Below are 12,493 nucleotides of genomic sequence, written 5' to 3'. Positions count from 1 at the left end.
GGGACTTTGCACAGAACACGGTTTTGTAAGAGTCCCATGATCTCTGCTTCCAGGGCCACCTGTTCTCCTGGTGATTTTCTGAGGAGTGTTATAAAAAAGGTCTGGCGACAGGAAAGGATAAAGTCTATCTTCAGACCTTCTTTAATATTTAAGACCCAGCGATTGGGGGGAGATATTCACTCAGGCTGGGAAAAAGAGAGCCTAGAAGGACCGTTGAACATAGACCCAGACTCCTTTCTACCATTGTACTTTCACCTCTTCCTTTCTCCCTGACGACAACCCCCATTAAACTTCCTCCTCCAAAAGGAAGGAAGGCTTCCTACAGAATCTCTTCTTTTTGTCACCTTTCTCCAAAATGTCTTCCAATTTCTGCCAAAAATAAATTGGCTGTCACATGTGTTGGAGCAAAGTCTATTTTTTGAATGCAGGTCTCCCGAACACCTCTTAAGCCATAAGGCCCGTCTGGCCGCATTGGATAGGCCCGCTGACCTAGTCACTAACCAAACAATCTGCAGAAGTGTCCACCAGAAAAGCAACTCCTCCTTGCAACAGAGGCATATTGGCTAAGATTTCATCTCTTGGGGTCTTGTTTTTAAGCTGCATCTCCATTTGTTGCAGCCAGATCATATGGGAACAGTCAGTACAAGTCCCAGCTACAGTATTGCTGTCTTTAAACCCCCCCCACAGCTGCCTCTCAGGTGTCTTAGGAACCCATCAGCCTTTTCCTCAAAGGGCAGGGCCGACTTCTTAAAGGATTTCGCCACTGCCCCATCGATCTTATGGATTTTATCCCAACTGTCAGAGTCTCTCCTCAAAAGGGGTATATCTCTCCTCTTTAAAGATGAGAGCAAGCTACCAGATCTTGCCGGCTTTTTCCACTCTGAGTGCTTGTATCCTGGAATTAACTGAAAAGGTGTGCTTCCTCCTTTCCTCCAAGTCCCCAAAAATTATATCCTGTAGGGATTTAGGTGCTTTCACCTCCTTCAGGCCCATTGTTGACCTGACTGCCCTGACCATCCTATCCGTATCCTCAGGAAAGTAAGGTCGGTCACCTATTTCACTGTCAGAGGAGGAGGACGGGGGTTTCACTAAGGTGTTCTCCGACAGACCGTGGAGAGGCGTCAGATTCCGTAACGACCACCTGAGGTTTTTTATTCCCCTTTTATAAACAGGGTCTTTAGGGAACCTTCCACCTCAGCCTTGTTCACCGACCTAACGCTTGCAGCAAAGTCAGGGGTCTCATCCAGTATAGTTATTTGGATACGGTCTGAGCAGATAAAGTCTGAGCAGAGTCTTCTGCCAATGGACTGCCAGAGGGTTCCTATATAGGGCACAATCTCTATTTTTCTTCATGGTGCTAGCCATCCTAGGTCCCTAGTGATTTAAAGAAAGTGGCCCTTAACAAAATGTGACATTCATGTACATCACTCATCATCTGCTGTCATGTTAAGGGAGTCCTGCGACCTTCCACTCCTTTGACCGGGACGGCTGCTACTCCTACCACTTGAGTGGCCTTTAGTGCACCTGTGCTGGTGACTGGTAATGATGAATTCTGCTGCTGCAATGACTGCTGCGGCTGCTCTCCTCCTAGGTACTCCATGATGAAGAGAGCTTTTGGACATAAGCACCTCTGTGGTCATCCCTTCCCTTTATATGGGATCCACAGCGCTTCTCAGTTCCGCCTCCTCCTGTCCCGAAAACGCCCCTCCCCCCTCCAGAGTCCCCACCAGGACGTGCTGAATTCCCATGCGTCTCGGCTGGCATTCTCGCCGAGGGCACCATTTGCTTCCAAGCGCACCCCCTCCAATGTCACTTGGGCACACCCATTCCCAGAAGCCTGACACCATGGAGACTGAGGCCGGAAGGTGGAGAAGGAAGGGCCAAGGCCCTCTTGACTGCTGGACAGAGCTTCCAACACCTGAAGGCTGGAATACAGGCATGCGCCTGCTCTTCCAGTACTGGGACAGGAGTGGGTAAATAGGAATAAAAAAAATAAACTCTTCAACCCGCCCGGGTCTCAGCACGAGGATTCCAGTCCGGAAACGAAACCCAGCTAAAGCGGGGGAGAGGTACCACCCTTTTATTTCGTAGGTTTCCTGTCCTAGCTGGGTGGATTCCTCTTTCAGGTGTGTTGTCATTGGTGAAGGGAAAATCTGTCTTTTCACATCGCGGCTCAGCACTGATCAGAAGACAAGAAAGAAAAAGCTATGTAGTGTAATACTGACAGAAGGAAAGGCATTTGGGGAGCAGAATGTATGAAAGATGCATGATTGTTTGAAGTACCAAAGCTGATAAATGGGAGACTGGGTGAGCGGAGCAACATGCAAATATGCAGAAATCTCTAACCCATACACAGGAAAATAAGGAGTGATTGCTTTATTTACAGCCCACAGACTCAGGTTAGGTTACATACACAGCAAAAACCAATAAAGTAATTTCTTATATACAAGAGTGTTAAAGGGACCATCAGCATGTTGTTGTCATGTAATCTGAGAGCAGAATAATATAGGGCAAGAGCCTGATTTCAAGCATTTATTACCTCTTGGACTACTTGGTGTAGTTTTGATAGAATCGCTGCTTTATCTGTTGTAGATGTAGCAGTGGTCATAATGCTAAACTGTGTATAACCCATCCACATCACTAATTTGCAGCTTCCTGGGTAACACAGACTGACCTGTACTTGAAACCTAGTCCTGCAGTGAATCTCCTGCTGCAAAAACACTAAAATCAGGCTCTTTTGCCCTATATTACACTGTCAGATTAAATAGCAAAACCCTGCTGATTCCCTTTAAAGCAGTTCTTATCCTTTAACCTCTCCAATAGGTTTTTGCTTTCCCATTGAAGTGTAAAACAGTGGTTTAAAAAGAAATCACAGGCAGACAACACTAATGCAAGGACCACAGTCCTGTATCACTCTCTCCATACTTCATCCTAGGGTAGTCAGCTTACACTGCTGAAGTAGTGACTAGAAGGCAGAAACAGCCCTCTCAACCCCTCAAGGGTACCCAGCCAATGCCAACCACAGGCTAGCAAAAAGCTGTAACATGAAAAAAAAAAACAAGACTTCGCACGTACAATTAAAAAATCCCAAACAGTCCTAATACACGATCTCCCAACATGTTTATACAAAAAGTCACAAGACAACACAGTCTGTCACACATCTCATATACAGACATATCTATTTTCCAAGATATCTCCCTAAAGTTATATTTATATAAAAAGTTATTTGGCTATTGTGCTGTAAAACAGGGTCACAAATTGTTAGCGTCTTTTTTTTTTTCTTAAAGTCCAAGCGTTTCAAACGCGGAAACTCGCATGATCAGTCCACAAGCGTCCCAGAGGAGTGGTCAGCTCACATGGGTAAAGGACTCCAGTTTTAGAGACCTTAACAACATGGTTGGTAGAGCAGAGGGCGGCACACAGGATTATCATGATCCAGCCAGGTATCCAAAGTGATTTTGATCGGACTCACAGAGCTGGAGACTAGGCTTGCTCTCTAGTGGGTCTTTACTACATGGCTGAAGGGGTCGGATTTTGAAGAAATCTGAGACATAGCGAACCTGAAATTAAAAAAATTAAAAAAACTAAAATGAAAGAAATGAATGCAAAAATATATTCCAGTGTAAGAGGGATCATCATTAAATAAGGGATAACAGATTTTGAAATATTTATTAATTTTCATAAAACATATCTGAACTTACATTGAGCGCAGCCACAATTGCACCTTGCAGAAATCCGACGAGAACATCACTCCAGTGGTGTTTGTAATCCGAAACGCGTGTATATCCAACATATAGGGCAAATGACAGCAGGAAGAATTGAATTGTAGGACGAAGAAGGCGAGCCCATTTACCGCACAACCGTGCCTGGATATATAACTGAAAAGAAGGGGAGACATATTGGCACAAGATAAGACAATCTTATTCTAAGCTCCAGAAAAATAGCAAAGAATTAGTGACAAACAAAAATAAAAATGTAGTAATGGCCATCAGAGAGGAACAGAAAATGAACAAGCCCCAATTCTGTAATTGGAGGGCTTCTCTTAAATAATAAAAATTAAAGGTGATTCTGGGACTTCATGAATAGTTTATTTTAAAAATACTGTTGGATTCCTTTTTACCTTTAGTGCAGTTATTGAGTTAATGCGATACCAGTTGAGTCACCTGAAATAATTTCCAGTCTATAAACTGCTATGCGATTTTGAGAATGTGGCAGCAGATACGGGACGTGGTATTACCGTATACACTCAAGTATAAGCTGACCCGAGTATAAGCCGAGACACCTAATTCTGCCACAAAAACTGGGTAAGCTTATTGACGCGAGTATAAGCCGGGTATGCATGGCTCCCCTCATGCCCGTCGTCATATGCATGGCTCCCCTCATGCCCGTCGTCGTATGCATGGCTCCCCCCTCATCGCCATCGTCGTATGCATGGCTCCCCCGCCATCGCCGTATGCATGGCTCCCCCGCCATCGCCGTATGCATGGCTCCCCCGCCATCGCCATATGCATGGCTCCCCCCTCATCGCCATATGCATGGCTCCCCCCTCATCGCCATATGCATGGCTCCCCCCTCATCGCCATATGCATGGCTCCCCCCTCATCGCCATATGCATGGCTCCCCCCTCATCGCCATATGCATGCCCCCCCCCCTCATCGCCATATGCATGGCTCCCCCCCTCATCTCCATATGCATGCCCCCCCCCCTCATCGCCATATGCATGGCTCCCCCCCTCATCTCCATATGCATGGCTCCCCCCCCCTCATCGCCATATGCATGGCTCCCCCCCCTCATCGCCATATGCATGACTCCCCCCCCTCATCGTCATATGCATGGCTCCCCCCCCTCATCGCCATATGCATGGCTCCCCCCCCCCTCATCGCCATCGTCGTATGCATGGCTCCCCCCTCATCGCCATCGTCGTATGCATGGCTCCCCCCCCTCATCCCCGTCGTCGTATGCATGGCTCCCCCCCCCCCATCCCCGTCGTCGTATGCATGGCTCCCCCCTCATACCGTCATCGTATGCATGGCTCCCCTCATCCACGTCTTCATATGCATGTCTCCCCTCATCCCTGTCATCGTATGAATGTGTCACTATGTGGGCACAGTGACAACCGCAGCCGCCGGCTCCTGCCTCCTGTGACCCGCTGCTTCCCCTACCCTGCCGGCCCTCTGGGACAATTGACTCGTGCACAAGCTGAGGGGGTGTTTTCAGCACAAAAAAAATGTGCTGAAAAACTCGACACGAGTATATACGGTATTTAAAAAAAAAAAAAAAAAAATACTTTGTTTATATAGCACCATCATATTCCACAGCACTTTACAGACACTACTGTCACCATAGGGAATTGAGATTATCAGAATCAGTATGTTTTTGGAGTGTGGGAGGAAACCAATGCAAAATGGCGAGAACATACACACTTCCTTGCAGATGTTGTCCTTGGTGGTGTTTGAACCCAGGACCCCAGCGCTGAAAAGCAACTGTGTAAATTTACTGAGCCACCGGTCTGCCCTATTTACGAGTAATTATTTACTTCCACCGGAATGTTCAAGAGTGGTCACCATAAAGCCCCCGTTACACACTGCGATATCGCTAGCAATATCACTGTAAAGTCACCGATTTTGTGACGTTGCAGCGATATTGCTAGCGATATCGCTGTATGTGATAATTACCTCCGACCGGCTCCCCCGTTGATTATCGCTGATCGCGCGAGAAGCTGCTGGACCATTCCTCGTCGGCCACTTCCTGCGGGGCTTCCTGCTGTGACGACGAGCGACGCGTGGAGCCGGGCGGGAGGACGCAGGATCGCCGCGTCTGACAGGTAAGTAGCGATCCCCGTCCCCTGCAATGTCGCTGGTGAGATCTGCCTGAGTGGCAGCTCACCAGCGACCACCCAGCGATTCACCAGCGATCCTGCCCGCGTCATATCGCTGGTCGGGATCGCTGGTAAGTCGCTAGGTGTAACGGTACCCTAACCTGTGAGGCATGAATCTTCACTATCACCACTTCCAAGACCATTAGAAAGCTAAAATATTGGTAGGCCAGATTCCACAGAACACTGCAGGAAGAGAGACTAATGCCACATTCAAAAGCCAGTTTCCAAAGATCAAATTTGCCCAGTAAGCAAAATGTACAACACTGCACCAATAAGAAGTAAAAGGGACAGTAAACTAAATGATACTTACGGAGAGGAAGAGCATGCAGTACATTCCAAATGATGAGTGCCCGGAGTAGAAGGAAAGCCTGAAAAATAATTGTTACAATGGATTAAGCGTACTATATGACAAAAAAGAAAACAAAACACATGCATTACTGACAAAGTAAAATGGCACAATACAAAAAATTCAAGATTATAAACTAGCCACATTGGAATTTAAAATGTATTGTGTTCTTACCTGGACTCTGTCACATTTGCATTACTTCCACGGCATTCAAATTCCGTCACATATCCTGAGCAGTTCACAAGCCTCCAGTCAGGGTTACAAACTGCCAAAAAGTTAGGGCGTGGACGTCCTACCATGTACTTTGCAAGATCAGTGAGGGACTGGCTGACTGAGGCTCCAAACAAAAAAGTTCCAATCACCTTATACAGTGCAGCCACATAGTTGTTACACTCTGAGTGGGAGTACAGTCGTTTAGAGAAGACCATGTACATCTCTCCAGATGTAATCTGGGGACACAAAAGCCATCAGCATATTAGAAAACAGTTAACTAACTAGAGGCACGTCCCTATTGGAAAAGATCATTCAGAGACTGGCTATTAAAGTGCTCAGTGAAAACCTTTACATAAAGTTCATGTTGAGAAATTAGGATGGACGAGAAGTATTAACGTGAAACCTATATAAAAATTAATATGCACAATGACATTAAAGAAAATGCTGGGAAAAATAGAACTGTTGTTATACTTGGGTTTATCCACAGTTCTGCGGGAACTGGAAGTGATGTCACCCCATCCATTTCAATCATTGGACCACTGAGGTCACTGACTTGACTGCAAGAAAATCGCAGCATTGTTTAAATGGGAGCAAGGCTTCCAAGGAAACTGCCAGTTTCATATCAAAGATATCAAAATCCAAAGAAGGCTGCAGCACACCCAAGATAGTGAAGAATAAAGAATCCTTTGTCACTAAGGGGTTTAAGCCCTTTACTCCCAAGGGTGGTTTGCACGTTCATGACCGGGCCAATTTGAACAATTCTGACCACTGGCCCTTTATGAGGTCATAACTCTGGAACGCTTCAATGGATCACGGTGATTCTGACATTGTTTTCTCGTGACATATTGTACTTCATGTTAGTGGTAAAATTTAATTGATATAACTTGCGTTTATTTGTGAAAAAAATAAAAAATAAAAAAAGGCAAAAATTTTGAAAATTTCGCAATTTTTCAACTTTTAATTTTTATGCTCTTAAATCACAGAGATACGGCACACAAAAAACTTAATAAGTAACATTTCCCACATGGTTACTTTACATCAGCACAATTTGGGAACCAAAATTTTTTTTTGTTAGGAAGTTATAAAGGTTAAAAGTTGACCAGCGATTTCTCATTTTTGCAACACCATTTTATTTTTACGGACCACATCACATTTGAAGTCACTTTGAGGGGTCTATATGATAGAAAATACCCAAAAGTGACACCATTCTAAAAACTGCACCCCTCAAGGTGCTCAAAACCACATTCAAGAAGTTTACTAACCCTACAGGTGCGTCACAGGAATTTTTTTGAATGTTTAAAAAAATAATGAACATTTAACTTTTTTTCACAAAAAAAATTATTTCAGGTTCAATTTTTTTATTTTACCAAGGGTAACAGGAGAAATTAGACTGCAAAAGTTATTGTGCAATTTCTCCTGAGTATGCTGACACCTGATATGTTGGGGGGGGGGGGGGACCACTGTTTGGGCGCATGGCAGAGCTCGGAAGGGAAGGAGCGCCGTTTGACTTTCACTGCAAAATTGGCTGGAATTAAGATCGGATGCCATGTCACATTTGGAGAGTTCCTGATGTGCCTAAACAGTGGAAACCCCCCACAAGTGACCCCATTTTGGAAACTAGACCCCCCAAGGAACTTATCTAGATATGTGGTGAGCACTTTGAACCCCCAAGGGCTTCACAGAAGTTTATAACGTACAGCCGTACAATTAAAAAAATCGTATTTAAAAAAAATAAAATAAAATTATCTTTTCACCCTCAATTTTTATTTTCCTAAGGGTAACAGGACCCCAAACGTTATTGTGCAATTTGTCCTGAGTACGCTGATACCCCATATGTGGGGGTAAACCACTATTTGGGCGCATGGCAGAGCTCGGAAGGGAAGCCGCGCCATTTGACTTTTTTGGCTGGAATTGAGATCGGACGCCATGTCGCGTTTGGAAAGCCCCTGATGTACCAAAACAGTGGAAACCCCCCAATTCTAACTCCAACCCTAACCCCAACACACCCCTAACCCTAATCGGAAAATGGAAATAAACACTTTTTTTACTTTATTTTTTTTTTCTAACTAAGGGGGTTTGATTTACTATTTATAGCGGGTTTTTATGTTTGGCAGCTGTCTTACGCGCTAAAAGACGCTTTTTATTGTAAAAATAGTTTATGGATCAGCACATTTTGAGAGCTATAATTTTTCCATATTTTGACCCACCGAGTCATGTGAGGTCTTATTTTTTGCGGGACGAGTTGACGTTTCTATTGGTATCTTTTTCGGGCACGTGAAATTTTTTGATTGCTTTTTATTCCGATTTTTGGGACGCAGAATGAACAAAAGCCAACAATTCTTGAATTTCTTTTGGGGGGTGCGTTTACACCGTTCCGCATGCGGTAAAATTGATAAGGCAGTTTTATTCTTCGGGTCAGTACGGTTACAGCGATACCTCATTTATGTTTTGTTTTATGTTTTGGCGCTTCTATGCTATGAAAACAATTTTATATAAAAAAATCATTTTTGCATCGCTTTATTCTGCGAGCTAACACTTTATTTTTTCGCTGATGACGCTGTGTGGCGGCTCGTTTTTTGCGGGACAAGATGTTTTCAGCGGTACCATGGTTATTTACATCCGTCTTTTTGATTGCGTGTTATTGCACTTTTTGTTCGGCGGTACGATGATAAAGCATTATTTTTTGCTTCGTTTTTTATTTTTTAAGGGGTTCAATAAAGGGGTTAACCAGTGGGACAATTTTATAGGGCGGGTTGTTACGGACGCGGCAATACCAAATATGTGTACTTTTATTGTTTGTTTTTTTTATTTTCAAAAAATGAATTTATTAGGGAATTTTTTTTTAAATTTAATTAGCAATTTTTTATAAATTATTTTTACACTTTTTTTTTTTAACTTTATTACACTGTCCCAGGGGGGACATCACTGTCATGTGACAGATCGTTGATCTAACACATCACAGATCGCTGTGACAGATCAGCGATCTGACACAGGTGCTGCACAGGCTTCCTCATGTCTGCGCTCTGCAGGCAGTGAGGAAGCCGGGTCCCCACAGGCCCCCAAAGATCCCCGCCGCCATATTGGATCCGGGGACCTGCAGGGAAGGAGGCCCCCAGAGCAGCGCAGCACATCGCGCTACCCCGGGGGTCTCAGGGAAGCACAGAGGGAGCCCCCTCCCTGCACGCTTCTCTCCTATGCCTCCTGGTACACTGCGATCATGTTTGATTGCGGTGTGCCAGGGATTAACGTTCCGGGGGCGGTCTGTGACCGCCCCTGACACATAGTGCCGGGTCTCAGCTGTGATAAGAAGCTGACACCCGGCCGCGATCAGCGGCGCTCCCCACGGGGGGCGCCCCTGATCGCTATGACGTACCATTCCGTCCTTGGGACTTAGGTCCCAGGTCACATGGACGGAATAGTATGTCTAATGTAGGAAAGGGGTTAAAGCAGTGTTTATGGTATTGGTGAATAGAGACAATTTTGACCTTAACGACCAAGTCAAATTTTACAATTCTGACCAGTGTCACTTTATGTGCTAATAACTCTGGAATGCTGTAATGAATCCAGGTGATTCTGAGACTATTTATGACATTGTCCTTCATGATAGTGGAAAAATGTCTTCGATATACCGTATTTTGCAGTTTATACGATGCACCGGATTATAAGACACACCCCAGGAGGAGAAAAATAAAAAAAAAAAACGCTTTCTTTTAATAAAATGATGGTGCTTCTTTTAATCCATGCATCTTATTGCTTACCGGGGGTGATGGCTGCCGTGAAGCGGCGTCCCAGGGTCGCTGCTGGAAAAGGCAAGAGTGGAACGTGGCTGCAGACTGGGATGAGGGGGTGTTCTGATGTGTGGTGCGCCGCTGCGGGTGTCTTCGGTGCTCAACACTGAAATCTCATCTCCCGAGTTCTTGGTGCCAAGATCGCCATCAGCGCATGCGCCGCCCCTGGCAGCCATTTTCCCCCAGAGTCCACCGCATAGGAAACCATGGAACTATGGGGGATCTAGCCTTTCACGAAATGTTGGCAGAGCCCCCGCAGCACCAGAGACACCCGCAGTGGTGTGGTGCACATCTGAACACCCCCTCCTCCCAGCCCGTGGCCTGCAGCAGTGCTCCACTCTTGCTTCCTCCCAGCAGCGACCTTGGAACCCTGCTCCACCGCGGCAGGTAAGGTATATCCGCATTATAAATCTCTCTCTGTACAAATCACTCGTCAGACCACACTTGGAGTATTGTGTGCAATTTTGGACGCCGGTGCTCAAGAAAGACAATACTGAACTTGAAAGGGTTCAAAGGCGGGCTACTAAAACGATAAATTGAGTTGGTTCACTAAAATACCCAGAAAGATTATCAAAATTAGGTCTATTTACTCTAGAAAAGAGAAGACTTAAGGGAGACTTAATATATATGTACAAGTACAGTCATATGTTAAAGTTTGGGCACCCCTATTAATGTTAACCTATTTTCTTTATAACAATTTTGGTTTTTGCAACAGCTATTTCAGTTTCATATATCTAATAACTGATGGACTCAAATGAGGTTTATTGTGCTAACAGAAAATGTGCAATCTGCATTTAAACAAAATTTGACCGGTGCAAAAGTATGGGCACCCTTATCATTTTCTTGATTTGAACACTCCTAACTACTTTTTACTGACTTCCTGAAGCACTAAATTGGTTTTGTAACCTCATTGAGCTTTGAACTTCATAGCCAGGTGTATCAAATCATGAGAAAAGGTATTTAAGGTGGCCACTTGCAAGTAGTTCTCCTATTTGATTCTCCTATGAAGAGTGGCATCATGGGCTCCTCAAAACAACTCTCAAATGAGCTGAAAACAAAGATTATTCAACATAGCTTTTCAGGGGAAGGATACAAAAAGTTGTCTCAGAGATTTAACCTGTCAGTTTCCACTGTGAGGAACATAGTTAGGAATTGGAAGAACACAGGTACAGTTCTTGTTAAGCCCAGAAGTGGCAGGCCAAGAAAAATATCAGAAAGGCAGAGAAGAAGAATGGTGAGAACAGTCAAGGACAATCCACAGACCACCTCCAAAGACCTGCAGGATCATCTTGCTGCAGATGGTGTCACTGTGCATCGGTCAACAATACAGCGCACTTTGCACAAGGAGAAGCTGTATGGGAGAGTGATGCGAAAGAAGCCGTTTCTGCAAGCACGCCACAAACAGAGTCGCCTGAGGTATGCAAAAGCACATTTGGACAAGCCAGTTACATTTTGTAAGAAGGTCCTGTGGACTGATGAAACAAAGATTGAGTTGTTTGGTCATACAAAAAGGCGTTATGCATGGAGGCTAAAAAACACAGCATTCCAAGAAAAACACTTGCTACCCACAGTAAAATTTGGTGGAAGTTCCATCATGCTTTGGGGCTGCGTGGCCAATGCCGGCACCAGGAATCTTTTTAAAGTTGAGGGTCACATGGATTCAACTCGGTATCAGCAGATTCTTGACAATAATGTGCAAGAATCAGTGACGAAGTTGAAGTTACGCAGGGGATGGATATTTCAGCAAGACAATGATCCAAAACACCGCTCCAAATCTACTCAGGCATTCATTCAGAGGAACAATTACAATGTTTTGGAATGGCCATCCCAGTCCCCAGACCTGAATATCATTGAACATCTGTGGGATGATTTGAAGCGGGCTGTCCATGCTCGGCGACCATCAAACTTAACTGGAATTGTTTTGTAAACAGGAATGGTCACAAGTACCTTCATCCAGGAACTCAATAGCTACAGGAAGCGACTAGAGGCTGTTTTTTTTGCAAAATGAGGATCTACGAAATATTAATGTCACTTTTATGTTGAGGTGCCCATACTTTTGCACAGGTCAATTGTTGTTTAAATGCAGATTGCACATTTTCTGTTAGCACAATAAACCTCATTTGAATCCAGAAATATAACTGAGTCCATCAGTTATTAGATATATGAAACTGAAATAGCTGTTGCAAAAACCAAAATTGTTATAAAGAAAAAAGGTTAACATTAATAGGGGTGCCCAAACTTTAACATATGACTGTATATCAGAGGGCA

At 44.5% G+C, this 12,493-nt stretch overlaps 1 protein-coding gene across 2 annotated transcripts in view; it reads right to left on the bottom strand.

The window, feature by feature from the left end:
* Positions 1–2,361: 2,361 nt before the first annotated feature.
* Positions 2,362–12,493, bottom strand: part of PLPP2 (phospholipid phosphatase 2) — a 48,174-nt gene continuing 38,042 nt past the window's right edge. For both annotated transcript variants that reach the window (XM_073547424.1, XM_073547433.1), the window contains exons 3-6: positions 6,399–6,673; positions 6,189–6,246; positions 3,702–3,878; positions 2,362–3,560 (exon numbers count right to left, since the gene is read on the bottom strand). In XM_073547424.1, the coding sequence (XP_073403525.1) occupies positions 3,429–3,560; positions 3,702–3,878; positions 6,189–6,246; positions 6,399–6,673 (642 nt within the window). In that variant the 3' untranslated portion in view covers positions 2,362–3,428. The remainder of the gene's footprint in view (positions 3,561–3,701; positions 3,879–6,188; positions 6,247–6,398; positions 6,674–12,493) is intronic.

The sequence above is a fragment of the Dendrobates tinctorius genome, unplaced genomic scaffold, assembly GCF_039654945.1.
Source record: "Dendrobates tinctorius isolate UK_male_01 unplaced genomic scaffold, ASM3965494v1 ptg000011l, whole genome shotgun sequence".
Taxonomy (NCBI): Eukaryota; Metazoa; Chordata; class Amphibia; order Anura; family Dendrobatidae; genus Dendrobates; species Dendrobates tinctorius.
The sequence above is the reverse complement of the archived record's forward strand: the minus strand, read 5'-3'. Positions and strand labels throughout refer to the sequence as shown.